At 43.1% G+C, this 17139-nt stretch overlaps 1 protein-coding gene and 1 pseudogene across 2 annotated transcripts; both read left to right on the top strand.

Moving 5' to 3' along the window:
* Nucleotides 1-2452: 2452 nt before the first annotated feature.
* On the top strand, nt 2453-15316 carry C29H10orf53 (chromosome 29 C10orf53 homolog). 2 transcript variants are annotated; one of them, XM_072806336.1, is made up of 3 exons: nt 2453-2588; nt 14043-14162; nt 15114-15316. In XM_072806336.1, exons 1-3 carry the CDS (start codon nt 2492-2494, stop codon nt 15119-15121), a joined length of 225 nt encoding a protein of 74 aa, XP_072662437.1. In that variant the 5' UTR covers nt 2453-2491; the 3' UTR covers nt 15122-15316. The 2 variants fall into 2 exon arrangements, with proteins under 2 accessions (XP_072662437.1, XP_072662436.1); XM_072806335.1 differs by having other exon boundaries at nt 2462-2588; nt 15035-15316.
* LOC140620615 (ATP synthase F(0) complex subunit C2, mitochondrial pseudogene) lies at nt 8043-8645 on the top strand (annotated as a pseudogene).
* Nucleotides 15317-17139: the final 1823 nt, after the last annotated feature.

The raw sequence follows: 17139 nt of genomic DNA, 5'->3' as shown, positions 1-17139 counted from the left end.
AAAAAACATAATACACCCACCACTAAGTCAGGTTTAACAGTAGCTAGTATTAATAGTAGTTTAATAGTAGAAGGTAACGAGCACTGTGATGTATGGAAATGATGAATCACTATATTGTACACCTGAAACTAATATGACACTGTATGTTAAGTAACTGAAATTAAAATAATAGCTTAAAAAAAAGAAAATAGCTAAATGTCATTTACTCATGAACAGCTTAAAGAATAAAAATATAGGACTGCTCTAAGAGATCATGAAAATGCATTAAGTAAAATTCAACAGTCATTCAGAATTTTTTTAAAAAACTCATTATAAAAGGAATTAGAAATCAGCTTGACATAGAACATCTGCATAAAACATGCACTATATACCATAACAGAAATCAATTAAAAAGATCAAAGTCACATATAAAATCAATATATAAAAGTCAATTTTATTCTATACACCAGTGGCAAACAATAAAATCACAATACAAAATACATGATTTATAATAGAACCTAGCAATAAATCTAGCAAAAGACATGAAGACCTATACACAGATAATTATAAACTGTATTGAAAGACACTGAAGAAGATCTAAATAAAGGAGAGGTTCTTCAAGGTCATGAATATGAAGGCCTCAGAAAGATGTTAATTTTCCCCAAAGTGATCTCTAGATTCAATCTCCAATCTTCAATCTGTGTCTCTGCCTCCCTCTCTCTGCCTCTCTCATGAGTAAATAAATAAAATCTTTTTTAAAAATCCTAAAAGAGCCAACTAGATCAATATCAGAGAAAGGATGAGAGTAAGTAAGCATAACACTGGCGATGCTTTTACTCTGGGGCTATCTAGTGATCTTGAATAAACAACCTAGAAGATAAGATGCAATTTTGAGTCTTTGCGGGGTTAGGCATACAAAAATGGGACTCCAGCACTACCCAGGGGGAGTCCTGGCAAGCCACCACCCTCTTTGGGGCTAGGAATGAGGATAAAATACAAATGAATCAACCTCCTCATAGACTGCAGCCCAGTTTCAAGCCATCTGGATGGCTCAGATAATCTCAATCCCTGAAACTGTATTAAGATAATCTATTAAAATAATCCTGGCTTGCTGGTGTTACCAGGAACTGGCAAGCAGTGGGACGGGGGGGGGGGGGTCTTCTATTGAGAAAGATAACATCACCCTTGGCCTCAAATTGTTCCTACAAAGAATTTTTTGTAAGGCAATGTCCATCCAGTACACAATTAAAATAAACCAAGAACTATAGACAAAATAAGCAGACACCAGCAGAAATAACAACAGAAAAAGACACATGGGGTCTCCAGATAGTGAATTCTCAAGCAGACTATAAAATAAGTATCTTTACTATGATCAAGAAGATAACCTCAAACCTAAAAACTCAGCAAGAAATCAAAAACTATAGAAGATGGCATGGCAGATTTGAAAAAGGATCAAACTAAAATTCTAGAATTAAAAAATTAATACCCGAAAAAAACCCAACCATATTGATGGCTTTAATAGCAGTTTAGACATGGCTACAGAGAAAATTATCAAACTAGATTACATGTAAAAACGAATGAATGTATGCACACATATATACATACAATGCAAAAGAAGAATGAAAAGAGGAAAAACACAGAAGAGACATAAAGAATATAGTCAGAAGGTCTAACACATATTTATCTGATGTCCCTGAAAAGTGAGAAAATACAACCAGAAGCAACATGTGAAGAGATAATGACTCACATTTTTCCAAAAACAGAAGGACTTAAATTCGTTTCATGAATCTCAGCAAATCCAAGGCAAGATAAATAAAAAGAAACCAATAGGGACTCGGTCTGCTCAGGTCCTGATGTCAGAGTTCTGAGATGGAGCCGAGGGTGGAGCCTGGCGTTGGGCTCCAAGCTAGCAAGGAGTTGGCTTCTCCCACTCCCTCTGGCACTCTTCCTGCTGGTCATGCTCTCTCAAATAAAAAAAGATTTTTCAAAAAAGTCTGTACACAGGCACCTTACAAGAGTTTCCGATCCATCCTACACCTGTGGCTTACCTGGGAAGGTTACGCGGCCCCTCTGATCCACAGTTTTGTAAATACAAAGTACTAAATACAACCTCCTTCATAAGGATGGTAAAATAATGAAATGAGATAATACATGGAAAGTATTCAGCATGTCATCTGATACATAATTTCTGTAACCGGCTATAAATGTTGGCTATTGTTATCTATCATTGATACTTGCCCTACCGGGCAGAAATGTCCTGTTTACCTGACTGTGAGGGTGAGAAAGCAAGTCGCCTCCGACTACCACCACCCGTTTCTTGCACTTGGTAGTGGTGGCAGTACAGGTACCCGGGAAGGGACCTCCCTGCGCTCAGCAGGGGACAAGGCTCCTCAAGCCCCACCCCTTCCCGCCCTGGCCCCGCCCACCCCGCGGGGCTGCACCCACTCCCAAGGGCCTGTCGCCGGTTGCCAGGCAGTGTGTGTTGCGCCTTAGCCCACGCTGGCGGCGGGCCATGCCGAAGGACGCCGTGGTCATCGTGCGCTACGGGCCATACAGCGCGGTCGGGCTGCCTGTGGAGTACCACCGCTTCCGCCTAGAGGGCCTGCAAGGTGGGCAGCCGAGAGCCAGAGGCCACCCACCTGCATGCGCCCGGGTGCACCCCAGCCCCTGAGCACCAGTGCAAGCTATGCTCTCGGCCCATACCTCCTCCCTCCTCAGACCCAGACCGAGTGCCTTAACCTCTGGAAAGTCTTCCCACTGGGGAAACAGGCAGTTTACACAAGTTCTTTGGGTGGGATGGCTTATGTACCCAGCTTTATACATTGGGAAACTGAAAATCAAGAATATTAAGTGACTTTTCCAAGGTCATATGGCTGGAAAATGGTGGAGAGTCCTTACCTTCAGCATTCAATTGTGCAACAAACCTTTCCTGAGCACCTAATATGTGTTGGACATTCTTCCAGGTACCAAGGACTCACTGGTGAACAAAGATACATGTCCTTAAAGTGACCTTCTCATTGCTGACTACTAGTTGACAGTGGTGCCAGGCCTCCAACAGAAGAACGTAAGCATAGTGGGGCCAGTCACTGGTCATAATTAGAGGGGAGAGGGGGAAGTCTGGAAAGGTTTATTCACTGGAGTTGAACTTTAACGAGTAAGGAGAAAATAACCAGGTAAGGAGAAGGAAGAACATGACAGACAGAGGAGCTGCAAAGGCCAGAAGCATGGGCAAGTGACGTATTTGTTTAACTGTTGGGAGGATGAGACCAAAATGGCAGGGACAGATCCTGCAGGGCCATATGAAAGTTTCTAGCAGGGGGGCTGAAACTGGCTGCCGTGAGGAGAACAGATCAGAAGGGACCAAGAATGGAAGCAAAGAGACAAGTCAAGAGGCTTTGGGGCGCTCCAGGGGAGAGATGAGAGTAGTCTGGACCAGCCATCGAGGGGGTGGATTCAAGTAAAAGCAATGGTACTTCCTAAGATGTTGGAGGTGGGAAGCAAGGGTCAGGAGGACATCCTCCGGATGTCCGGATCCAGTCTGCGTCTGGCTTGAGTGAAGTGCTGATGTGTGGAAGTACTCTACACTAAAACTGACAACACCACGGATGGACTGCAATTTGGAAGAACATGTTCCTTTTTGGCCATATCAAACTCCATGTGTTTTCAGCTACATACATGGAGGTGTACTGAGCTCCACAGTTCTAGAGTTCAGAGAAAAAGTCTGAGCTAGAGATAGAAAGGTCTGAGTCATGGATCTGGGGACGACAAAGGGAATGAGAACAGAACCCAGGTTTGAGTCTTCAGTGCTTTTAAATGCTCTAATTTCCCAATGCAACCTTCTCATCGGCTTTCTTTCTCAGGCTTCATGAGGTTTATTGTATGTCTCAACAGTCTTTTGCCCAGACAGCTATGCATTTTTCATTTGCCCTCATGCTACACACGGCTTTTCCACCCTGTGTGAGCTCTGCATCAGGTGAAACAGAGACAAGGGCCTTGTACCAGTCCCAGGTAGCCCCCAGACAGTGCCGCACAAACACAGGAATTTGCAAACAAATCCCTTTAGACACAGGAACCAGGGCCCACATGGGGGACAGGGGCCACTGTCTTCAAGGCTGTCAGCAAGCTGGGGATGAGGCAAGTTAAGGTGCCACAAAGTTTTCTTACTACTTTAAAATTGCCTTTACTCTTTTTGCCAACTCTATTTTCCAGAATTCTGACAAAGTGGCTTCTCACAGTTTCAGGTTGTTCTGTTAATGTCTCTGCGAAGGAATGGGAGTTTGGAGTGCCTGCTCCATCATTTTGCTGATGTCTGCAGATGCTTTTTAAGTGTTTCTTGCCATAATCAGCATGACTGTATAGAGTTCAACTAGATCATTTACATACCAAGAATTGTATTAAAGGAGAATGCATAAGGACTTTGTTGTAATGTACAATTTATAATTTACAAATATTGAGGCTGGGGGGACTTCCCATCTAGTTTGTTCACAAATCCCATTGACTCAACTGGTCACCTTTGGTCACTTGTCTCCTACTTGCATTCTTGGCACTCTTGGCAGAGCAGAGATTAAGCACAAGGACTCTGAAGTCCAACCAATGTAGTTTTGAATTTTCTCCACCATTTAGTAGCTGTGTGGCCGAAGTCAAGATCAAGTTATTTACCTTTCTGAGCCTCAGTTTACTTACTGGCAAAATGGGAGCAGAACCCTACCTCCCTGATGTGAGATTCTAATGAAAAATGCACACAGAGTCCTAAATACTATTCCTTCACATAGTAAATGCTCAACAAACATTATTTCTTATTATTGCAGGACAGGCATATTACTAGGAAGGGGATGAGGGAGCAGCCTGGGGCACACTGGAGAGCAGCAAGCAGTCAGGTCTGGCTGAAGGATGCTATGTAATGAGTCAGGCCTGTTTTACCCTTGACAACAGGGAGCCAGCAACATATCTTGAGCTAAAGAATGATGAGATAAAGGATGTGCCCTAAGAGGCCAATTCTAAAGGAAGAGATTTGGGTAGGGGAAGTGAAAGAAGATGAATTATTGAGAAGTATCAAGAAATTGGGGTGCTTGATGGCTCAGCCAGTTAAGTGTCTGCCTTCGGCTCAGATCATGATCTCATGGTCCTGGATGGAGGCCATGCCAGGCTCCCTGCTCAGCGGGGAGTCTGCTTCTCCCACTCCTTCTGCTGCTCCTCCCACTTGGGTATTCTCTCTCTCTCAAATAAATAAATAAAATATTTTTTTAAAAAGAAATATTAAGAGATTAGAATCTCTAGATTAGATCCCCACCTAGGGGATCCCTGGGTGGCTCAGCGGTTTAGTGCCTGCCTTTGACCCAGGGTGTGATCCTGGAGTCCCAGGACTGAATCACACATCAGGCTCCCTCAATGGAGCCTGCTTCTCCCTCTGTCTGTGTCTGTGTCTGTCTGTCTGTCTGTCTCTCTCTCTCTCTCTCTCTCTCTCTCATGAATAAATAAATAAAATCTTAAAAAAAAAAAAAAGAAATTATGTCCTGAAGTTCAAGGGAAAGACAAAGACTACCTGAGTCAGAAGTACTTGTGACCTACCAGTGGATGATACAAATTTCTCTCTCCAAACAGGACCTCTCATTGTCATTGGGCTAGTTAGTAGGCATCTCAGACTAGTATGTCCAAAATTTCTAAACTGGCCTCCTCATACCCAGCCCACCCCAGCCCATCCTGCATTCTTTCCATCTCAATGCACACAGCTCCATTTTTTTCAATTACGCAAGCCAAAAAGCTCACAGGCATCTTTCTTTTTTAAAAAAAAATAAAATTATTTGAATTCTATTTACTTAACACATAGTGTTTATTAGTTTCAGGGGTAGAATTTAGTGATTCATCAGTTGCATACAATACCCAAGTGCTCATTACATCACGTGCCCTCTTTAATGCCCATCACTCAGTTACCTCATTCCCCCATCTCTCTTCCAGCAACCCTCAGTTTGCTTCCTAGAGTTAAGTCTCCCTCTCCGTTTTCATCTTCTTTTATTTTTCCTTCCCTCCCCCATGTTCATCTGTTTTGTTTTTTAAATTCCACATACAAGCGAGGTCATATGGTAATTGTTTTTCCCAACTGACTTATTTTGCTCAGCATGATACCCTCTAGTTCCATTCGTGTTGTTGCAAATGGCAAGATTTCATTCTTTTTGATGACTGAGTATATATTGTCTATATATATTGTATCTTCTTTTATCCATTCATCTGTCGATGGAAATCCGGGCTCTTTCCATAATTTGCCTATTGTGGACATTGCTGCTATAAACATTGTGGTGCAGGTGCCGCTTCCCATCACTACATTAGTATCTTCGGGGTAAATACCCAGTAGTGCAATTGCTGGATTGTAGGGTAGCTCTACTTTTAACTTTTTGAGGAAACTCCATATTATTTTCCAGACTGGCTGTACCAACTTGAATTCCCCCCACAGTATAAAAGGTTCCCCTTTCTCCACATCTTCACCAATATCTGTTGTTTCCTGAGTTGTTCATTTTAGGCATTCTGACCAGTGTGAGATGGTATCTCATTGTGGTTTTGATTTGTATTTCCCTGATGCTGAGCGAGGCTGAGTATGTTTTAATGTGTCTGTTGGCCATGTGTAAGTCTTCTTTGGAGAAATGTCTGTTCGTGTCGCAGGTGTCTTTTTGTGCTTCTTCTGCCTCACATCATCACAGCCACCATCATATCCTGCCTGGACCTCCTCACTGAGCTCCTTGTGATCACCTTTGTCCCCTTCAGTCTGTCCTCAGCACCAACGCCAGGTGATACCTTTAAACTGAGTCAGAGCATGGCTTGTGCCTCCAAGAACATCCTGGCAACTCCTAGCTCCTTCAAAGGAGAAGCCAAGGCCTTACACTGGCCCCTCAGGCTCCTGGTGTCCTCCCTAACCTCATTTCCTCCACCACAACCCACTCCTGCCCCTCACTCACTCCACTGAGGCCACAATGGCCTTCTCCCTGGCCTTTGAACACCCCTGGTGTACTTTGACCTCAGGGCTTGGCAGTTCTCCACATGGAATGCTCTTTCTCCAGATTCCTGCCTGGCCCTCACTCTTCACTCTCTAACAACATGGCACGGAGGTGTTTCTCAAAAGTGACCTTCGTCCACAGGCGCTCCTTGAGGAAACCCATTGAAAATGTCAACACCTCCCTCTGCCTCCCTTTTCCCTGTCTCCCTTCCTTCCTTGTCTATTTCTTCTTAGTACTAATTCTGTCTAATTCTTCTTAGTACTCATAGAATTCTGTCTAATTCTTCTTAGTACTCATACATTTGAGCACACTCTTTTTCTATACTCTCATCCATCATGAATTTATCTTTTTCTAGGTGAAACATACACTTCACAGATTTACCTCGTTATCCTTCTCTTCTCCTGGATGTATACTTCAGGGAAGCAGGCATTCTTGTCTGGTCTATTCTCTGCTGTGTCCCCGGGTCCAGGACTGTGCCAATTTGTTTGTTTGTTAGATTTTATTTATTTTGGAGAGAGAGAGCACTTATGCAGGTGTGCATAAGCAGGGGGAGGTACAGAGGGGAGGGAGAGGGGCAGGCAGACTTCCTGCTGAGTTCAGAGCCTAAGTCCTGGGTATTAGTCTCAGGACCCTGAGATCATGACCTGGTCTGAAACCAAGAGTTGGATACTTAACTGACTCAGCCACCCAGGCTCCCCTGTGCCAGGTCTATCTTAAGGGTTGATAAACATTAGTTAAACCTGAATAGAGCTGAACACTGGATCCACAGGAGGTGAGACTTTAGGAGAAAGCAAGGAAAGACAGAATTGGAAGACAGCAGGACCTTGGTAGTGGCCCCTCTGGGAGACACAGAGGTAGGAGAGAACCCAGAGGCATTTCACCCAGTGAAATGAAGATTTCAAAAAGAAAATGGCTAATGGGCACCAAACTGTTAAGTAGGAGTCATTTCTAGAAAAAGATGAATTCATGGTTGATGAAGGACATAGAAAAAAATTGTCTTCAAAGACTGGCGATGAGCCTCTCGGTCGTCTCCGCTCTGGGAGCAGCTCTCCTGCTACAGCCCCTCATCCCCTGAAAATGTAGGCCTGTGCAAAGTTCGTCTCCACCCCCTTCTTTGTCCGGAGCACCTCTCAGCTGTTGAGCCGATCACTGTCTGCAGTGGTGCTAAAACCACCAGAGACACTGACAGATAAGAGCCTCAGCAGCCTGACAGCCCCACATCCCCTGACCTCACTTATTCCTAGCCGCAGCTTCCAAACCAGCGCCATTTCAAGGGACATTGACACGGCAGCCAAGTTCATTGGGGCTGGGGCTGCCACTGTAGGGGTGGCTGGCTCTGGGGCTGGAATTGGGACTGTGTTTGGGAGCCTCATCATTGGTTATGCCAGGAATCCCTCTCTGAAGCAACAGCTCTTCTCCTATGCCATTCTGGGCTTTGCCCTCTCGGAGGCCATGGGGCTCTTTTGCCTGATGGTGGCCTTTCTCATCCTCTTCGCCATGTGAAGGAGTCGTCTCCACTTCCCATAGGTCTTTCTCCCATGTCTTGTCTGCCCTGTATGCCCTGTATGTTCCTTTTCCTATACCTCCCCAGGCAGCCTGGGGAAAGTGGTTGGCTCAGGGTTTGACAGAGGAAAGACAAATAAATACTGTATTAATAATAATAAAATAAAATAAGAAAAATAATAAGACAAACAAATACTGTAATAATAATAAGAAAAAAAGACTGGCGATGAGAAGGTAAAATGGCACAGAAACTTTAGAGAGCAACTCGGCTGTGTCTTAAAATTTAACCATATACTATAGAATCCAGCTATTCCATTGCTGAATCTTTATCATATATATATATATGATAGATGATAGATAAATAGATAGACTCACACGTGTACATGGAGGCATCCCAGGAATGTTTTCTGCAATGTTCTTGCTGATAATGAAGAATTGAAAACAACCAGTCCTTTCTCTGAATAAATTGTAGTATGTGATGTAGGAAAAGACTTTAGAATTCAAAGCTGACAGCCAAGAAAGAATTCTTGAGATGTCTTTGGTGCAAAAAGGTGATTTTATTAAAGAATGGGGACAGGACCCAAGGGCAGAAAGAGTTGCCCTGAGGTCATGAGGAATGGCCCATTATACACCTTCAAGTTGGAAGGGGATTGGGGATAGCCTAAGTATCTAAGGAATTTTGGAAGCAAGGTTTCCAGGACCTTCAGGGGGCTAGCTATTGTTGGGAAAAGGTCATTTATTACCTTCTAATAAAACCTTAGTCATGAGACCCTTTAGATGTATATTGGTGGGTCATATATTGGAGGAGGATTGTCAAAATATATCTTGGGGAGTAGAGATAAAGGAAATTTCTAAAGGAATTTTTAAAAATATTTAATTTATTTATTCATGAGAGACACAGAGAGAGGCAGAGAGAGAGAGAGAGAGAGGCAGACAGGAGAAGCAGGCTCCCTGCAAGGAGCATCCAAGGAGCCCTATTTGGGACTCCATCCCAGGACTCCTGGATCACGCCCTGAGCCAAAGGCAGATGCTCACTCAACAACTGGGTCACCCAGGTGTCCCTCTAAAGGAATTTTTGTATGTTAAAGTAGACTTACAGGATTCTGGGGGGTCGGGCTAAGATTGCCTTTTGCTCTAGGCAAGGTATTAACACGGAGGCAGTTGAGTCCCTAGAGGAAGGTCACTCTGCCTGCTTCAAAGATTTGTGAATGGGCTGTGGGTAGCAAGGAAATTTAATAATTTCTCTTCTGCCTTTGGTTCCCACATCAGTATATCCATCCCATATAAATGTAGGGCAGCAGGTCCATGTGTATTGAAAGGGCTGGATCACCACAGCTAGAGGTAAGGGAAGGGGGTGTGTTTCTGAATTCTGCCTACAGTGCCTACACTTCCACTGAAAACAGCAAAGAAAGGAGGGGGATGAATTCCTGGTGATTTAAAATCTTTGTCCTATAATTTCAAGGTTTTTAAACACTCGTGGGTCTGCATTACCTTTATAATCTGATAAAATTTTAGAGTTTAAAATAGTTTGGGATTGTTGTCGTTGTTGTTTAACCAGCAAAAGTATTTTAAAGAAGTAAGAAAGGAGATAAGTCAGAGTGTCGATCTACTAAGAGGGGTGGGGAGAACTGAGTGAGCCACTGACCGTGCTGATGGCGCTCCACCTCAGAGAGCACAGGGTCAAGAGAAGGTGGGCTGGAGCTTCAATCCGCAAGAGGTAAAGAAGCAGGGAGAGATGAGGAAGGCAGGGGCACATGCTGCTCTTCCCACAGTAGGGGAGGGGAAAGAGTATCTTGAGAAGATCAAGGGGAGAATTTTTATGGGGGAAGGAGAAGAGCATTGCAAGGTATCAGCAGGTGGTTGATTTTTAAAGTTAGTGTATCCCTGAATGATAGTTCATATAATACCAGCAGCCAACACTTACTGAGCACTGGTGACAAATGCTAAGGTATTAACAAAAGCTAAGCGGGAAGTATCTGCACCCCCTTCTCAGTCTCCTACTCCCCTCCTCCCTGCCACTTTAGAGTCCATACTAACATCACACCAAGCACAGAGTGGTGCATTTGCAGATCCTCCTCTGTAAAATCTGCATCTGAATTCTTTGAAAATCATAGCCCTTTATCACTTCCTGAAGCCCTGCTGGCTTTGGAAATTTGTCTGATATTTCCTGAACTTACTGTGCCTTAAGAAACCTGAAAATTGAAAGAAAAAAATCTGAAAATTATTCTTTCTTTATTAATGACAAATTATAATGGTTCAGCAAAAATGTGTCTACTATGGCCTCAATATTGTTGAAATTAAACTAATGCTAAACAACAAGTCTTAAGTAATTCCCTGGCCATGGTTGCTCCTGCTCTGCTGTCCCTAATGAAGTCTGCCAAATAACCTGCTGCTAAAAGGAACTAAAAGGGATTGAATCTGACCCCATAAAAATAGGATCCACCCTTATTTAGCTAAGATGCTCCCTGTACCACTCTCATCCTAGCTATGCATTAGCCGCACACGTTATGGTCATCAGCATTGCAACTGTGCCTAGCGCGGAGGAGGGGGAGTTGCCCGTCTGTCCGTTTGCCTTCACTTCCTGACTAGCAGCATTTAAATCTCTCCCAGATGGTGCACAATTCCGCCAGCACTGAGAACAGGGAGGCTTTTCCGTGTTCCTTCAGTTTACCCTGATCCCCCTTGAAGAATGAGGTGCCACTTCAAAGAGGCAGGCATTCTGCAGGTGGCCTTACAGCTTCTGGTTGATTTATGCTGGAGTTTAGCCACTGCCGTTGGAAAGACTTTGTTGCATGGAGTATATTTATCTGACCTTTCTTTGAATAGACAACCCCATAGCAGCTCCTAGGGAAAAAAATGGGTCCTCCATGTAGAGAGGTGGCATTTGGATGAGCTGCAAGAGGAATTCTGGTGCTTAAGTTTGATCCCTTAAGCCTGCCCTGACCACCCTATAGCTGGGCTCAATACATCCTGGGCTGATGAGAAGGGGACAGGCTTCCTAAGGGTGAATATATGACACGGACTCTGAAGTGGCTCATCACTTTAATAAGAATCAGACTTAGGTCACTCAGTGTCCAAAAGAGTCATTGGAGGTGCCCAGCACCATTAAATTGAGCTTGTTTATTTAACAAGCTATATTAACACTGGGCACACTGGGCAGGGGTGGGGGGATTGTGGTCACTGAGGGAGACATGTACCCTTAAAGGCCCTGAGACCCCATGTTTTATATAGAAGGTGAAGTGAGGAGTGATATGTTCTCTTAAGAGGGTTGCTTCTTGTCAGGCTTCATTGGCTTCAGGATAAGACAGATTCTCATCATTTGGCATCACTGATTTCCATAGGGTAGGCTATTTGGTGAATCAAATCCTGTTTCTTAGATATTCTTTGCCATAAAAGAGTGCTGCTGTTCTCATAAAACAAACCCCAAACCCAGGTGCTCCATGAGACTCCATCAGACAGAGCCCTGCCTTGTAGGGAAAGAAAACACCATGGTGGGCTGTGGGGTGCACACCTTCTTAGGGGCTCCTTCTGCAGAACCCCTCCTCACTTACACTGCAGTCACAGTGAGCAGCTCCACACAGAGCCTATACCTCCTTCTCTCCAGAACTCCCAGGCCTTAGAGAGTGGGTGTTGTGTGTTAGAAGGATAGAGGTAATACCGTGTCTCCAGAGATAGGGTGGGAATGGAGAAGCTGTTTTGTTCCTGATTTTTTCCTATCACATTGAAGTACATTTCCCAGGAACATCTTCTAACAATGCAAAAAGGTCCTGGAGGCCAAATTGCCTCCTACCCACTCACTTGTAGCTTTTCCCTCTGGAGCTACATGTCCCCACTCCAGAGGGGGTTCCACTGAGAGGGTGTATGATCCCCAGAAATCTCCTCCTATAGGCTGCCTTTATGTTTCTTAGACTATCCACTGGCCATCCCAAACTGCATGGACTGCTTCATTTAAACAAGTCATTGGTCCAAGCTGAGTGCCTTCCTCCAAAGATGTTTTAAGACAAGACACTTAAATAGGATACAATAACATAAATATGTCAAAAGAAAAGATGCGGGTGTCCCATTGAGAGAGGCATTAGCTGGTGCAGGGTCAATTAGGGCCACCACTGGTGCCTGAGGAGTGCTATCTTGTTAATGGAGATCCTCACTGAGTTACTCTCTGAAGTTCCTTTTAGAAGTGAAATTAAAATCACGCAATTAAAATGTTCACAGTTGGGGCTGGATGTTCTTGAACTGATTGAAAGATGAAGAAGTGGACACGTCAACATTTTGAAACAGCAATTGTCTCTAATTAAATGCAATTAACTGACATAACTGTCTGCTTTTCTGCACGTAAGACTGATTGAAATGCTAAGACTTAAAAAAACAAACAAACATAACCTTCCTCTGATTCCTCTTCGCATCCTAACCATAATTCTCACCAATGTATGAAGACCGCCAAAGATGGTGATTTGGCACACCAACTCCATCACTAATATTGCAGGGTAAACATATTAAAAAAACTGGAGAGAGAGAGACATTTTAGAGAAAACAGAACTCCATGATGTTCAATGCAAATCATTTCTCTTACATGCATATATTTCTGAATTTCCACAATGGAGGATACATCTAACAACTTTTGATACCACTTCCACTAGAGATCAAATGCAGCTTCCACAGTTTAGTTCATTAGCTTTTTATTTTTAAAAAAAAAAGCATTTTGTTTTTTATTATAAAAAATCTGGAAAATGCTGAAAGAAAAAGAGAAACAGGTTTCACATAGAATTGCCACAGAGAGATACCCACTGAGTATTTCTTTTTCTTTTCCTATGACATATACATAATTTAATTCGTTTGAAAATGTATTTTCATAGATACTGTATATGTACCTCAATTGTTTGCTAACGTTACAAATATTTTTCTTGCTATTTAAAAAACTCATAAACATTTTTTGAAATGTTTGAATAAAACCTCATCATACGGACCTATCATCAATTGCTTGACCATCCTCTTCTGATTAGGACAGTACGTTATTCAAAGTATTTTCTATTATAATGCTACAGATAGGAACATCTTGTTACCAAACTCTGCCTGAATTTCTGATTTTTTTCCTGGAGAAGCTTTTTATAAGTGCAATTTCCCAGGCCAGAGTTCATTTTATAATTCTAAATTTTCTTGAGGCTTTTGAGGCTTTTGGTATGTACTGCCAAATTACCTAAATTTGATAACCAATTTATATTTCTACCTGCAGCATAAGAAGTTACTTGATTTCCCACATGCCCTCCAACATTGAGTATCCTCTCTGTAAGAAAAGTTCAAAAACTCTTCTTAGAGGCATCTCCTATTTTTATATATCCTATGGGTCTGGGGCAGATTGTAACCAAAATCTGAATTACTCAGGTCCCTGGCTGCACTTTCCAGCCAAAGTGATGGCATATCTGGGCCAGCACCAGGTAGGTACCCACCATAGCAGTTGAGTCACGGCCAGAAGCAACTGGAGAATAAGCCAGCTGCTCCATCCATGAGGACATCTACATATTAGGTTAATCTAGAGCCTGTTCTCACATTACCCACATCCCTCTCCATCTTTTCCAGCTGTGTTGGCCAGAGATGGACACAAAGTCATCCTAGAGAAGATAGAAGACTGGAATGTGGTTGAACTCATGGTAAATGAAGAAATCATTTTCCACTGTAACATCAAAGATTTGGAGTTTGGTAAGTCCCTCAGCGCTGCTCCCAAACAGCATTTTTCCTCTTGGAGGTATGCTCAATTTCGAGTTGAAGTGGCCAGTGGGTTATGCCCAGATTCAAGTTGAATTTTTTTCTGAGTCTTAAATTCTTACTCAAAACCCTGTGCTCTGTGTTACATGAAAGAACATATCCTAAATCACACCGAATAAAGTGCTTGTTGCTCTGGACTTCTCCCCAGGACACGGGGAACGAAAGAAGGACAGAAAGAAAAATGAAGTTTTAGCCTTAGATTTCAAATGATATCATGGGAATTACGGGGTAACAGTTTTGGGGTTTTTCTTTTTCTTTTCACATTTTAACAATGTGTGTTTTATTATGATTTGCCTTCAAAACAGCTTTTGTTCCATTTGATTATTCTACCTAGACTCGCTAAGACAATGAGAGTTCTAAACCAGCGGTGCATGACGTTATTAGTGATGTTCTAGAGATCTCTTTGACCTGGAGACCTTCCCACCTGGCAGGCTGGCATCATGCATACCACACTCCACTCAGAAATAAAAGCTTTTGCAATCCACTAATACTCCGTTAAAGGCTAGTTAACAATTTACATGCCTGTGTACTTTGAGACTTGTCTTCTAGTAGAAGCCCATACATGTCTTCTAAGACATGACATTGTATCAAAAACTGGCCAAAAGAAGGGCACTTGAGAGGCCCAGCGGTTGAGCATCTGCCTTTGGCTCAGGTCATGATCCTGGGGTCCTGGGATCAGGACTCCTGCATGGAGCCTTCTTCTCCCTCTGCCTGTCTCTGCCTCTCTCTCTGTGTCTCTCATGAATAAATAATAAAATCTTTAAAAAAAAAAACTGGCCAAAAGAAAATTATATCTCTTTCCCTAGGAGGTGATGGCAAACTAGACCCGCTGTGTGAAGAGGCCAGGATAGCTGTCCTAAATGCCTACTGATCTCATCCAAACAGGCATCTGAAGTCAACAGAACAGCAGCTGCCTCTGGCCCTTCTGTGCAGCAAACAAAAGCAGCCACTCCAGGCCATGGATGCTGGGCTCTAGCAATCAAAGGTAATGCCAGCCCGTCCTTCAGCCTGCTCAGCATAGTGTCTCTCACCTGGCTGCAAGGAAACAGGGCCCACAAAAATAATAAAAGTACATCATCTGCAGCATCTTTCAATCTCAACCCATAGGGAAAGCCCTCTAATATCAGGTACATGTTGAGGAGAAGGAAATAATAAAATGCAATCTAATAACAAAGCGCCATCCCATACTAATAATACAGAGTTTGCCAGAAGCATCTGAGATTCCATTCTATAGTAAGAAAAGAGCTAGAAACAGGTAAAATTAAAGATTAGGGGGAAAGGGGAGCAGGGAGGGAGAATAGTGGCCCTTGGAAATCTGAACCAAAAGTTAATGTTGGTATTTGGAAATGTGGCTATTTCCACAAATTGATTTCCTGCTCCCTGGCTATTTCTACAGGTTAATTTCTTGCTCCCAATGCAATATCACTTTAAATGTTCAGATGCAAGTATCTAAAGTCAAATCATCAGTTATTCTTTAAAACAAGAAAATCATCTGCCTTCTTCTGCATTAGCCAGTCCAACAAGCCGTTCTGAAAAGGGTCTGAAAGAGCCCAGGGCAGAAGGCTCCTTATCCCTCTGGAAGAAAACAGCCCTGCGGAGTTGAGGAAGTATTTTAGTTATGGTCAGTGTAGAAATCAGCCGTGTCAAAATTATATTCTTTGTACTTTCAGCTCCTACGCACCCAATGATAGCCTACATTCTTAGCTATAGAGAAAGGCAGGTATTGATCTAATGACGTTAAATGTGAGGTCATGGTAAAAGGCATCACACCTTGTAGGAAAAATAGGAGAAAGATGGGTTCCTTCACAAAAGACTCTGGGAGCCCTGGTGCAAGAGAAGAGCTTTCAGGGCTTCCACAGGACCACCGGATGGCTCGGAGCTCACGTCCCACAGGCAGCCACACGGCTCCCTGTGGCGTCACTGCACCTGAGGAGCCATCCTTTCCATCACTCCAGGTGGCCTCAAACACTCTGCCCCCAGAACTTCAAAGGCATCTGTGAGGCAATGAAACTACTTGTACAAGTTCTTTCTTGCATGTGAGGAGATGGGGGATATAATTTTCATTTTCAGCCCCAGGTTCACTTAGCAGATTTTATTCAGAGATTACAATCATTTGGGACTCTGGAAATATTTAATCCTCTTCACTGTGAACCCACGGCTGAAAAACTTTCCTCCTGGTGTCTGGTGCCAGTTTCACACGTCTTTTGTAACCTAGATTTAGTCTGTCTTCCTCAAAGACCAGTTTATTATAGGTGTAGCATTCTGCTTTCATAGAAACACTTTAAGAGAAATACATTTTCATTACAGTATAATGGAAAAATATAGGTAAGGATAAAGTATAAATTTGATAACATTTTGGAATTTTTCAATTTGAGTGTCTTTTATTTATGTCTGATTATTCATTAAGAGATAGATATATAGGGCAGCCCTGGTGGCTTAGTGGTTTAGCACCGCCTTCGATCCAGGGTGTGATCCTGGAGACCCAGGATCGAGTCCCACGTTGGGCTCCCTGCATGGAGCCTGCTTCTCCCTCTGCCTGTGTCTCTGCCTCTCACTCTCTCTCTAATAAATAAATAATCTTTTTTTAAAAAAGAAATAGATATATAGAAAAATTGATTTCACTAACTCAGGATCACATTGTATGTACCCAATTATGTGTCTATTTTTTTTAACTTAACATTGTATGTTGACCCTCTTCCCATGTGACGAAAACGTTTGTCTAAGCATTCTATTGTAAATCAGGACGCTTCTTCCTCCTCGAACAGTATTTTCATTGCCGTAACTTTTTCTGCTAAGAAATAAAATTGCAAGCTCTCCTATCTGCATTCACTACAGCAACTTCAGCTCCAAAAACTGTGGCCCCTCCTCAGGCTCTACAGCGCCTCCCAACCCTCCATCCCCCTACTCCCCC

This window comes from Canis lupus, chromosome 29, assembly GCF_048164855.1.
Source record: "Canis lupus baileyi chromosome 29, mCanLup2.hap1, whole genome shotgun sequence".
NCBI classification, from domain to species: Eukaryota; Metazoa; Chordata; class Mammalia; order Carnivora; family Canidae; genus Canis; species Canis lupus.
Note: the sequence above shows the minus strand (reverse complement) of the source record. Positions and strands in the feature narration are given on the sequence as shown.

Excerpts from the sequence above, each read along its gene's own strand:
- C29H10orf53 (XM_072806335.1), top strand. The coding sequence starts at position 2,492 with ATGCCGAAGGACGCCGTGGTCATCGTGCGCTACGGGCCATACAGCGCG. Across the intron at positions 2,589-14,042 it reads CCGCCTAGAGGGCCTGCAAG|CTGTGTTGGCCAGAGATGGA; the intron begins GTGGGCAGCCGA and ends CATCTTTTCCAG. Across the intron at positions 14,163-15,034 it reads CATCAAAGATTTGGAGTTTG|GAGGTGATGGCAAACTAGAC; the intron begins GTAAGTCCCTCA and ends CTCTTTCCCTAG.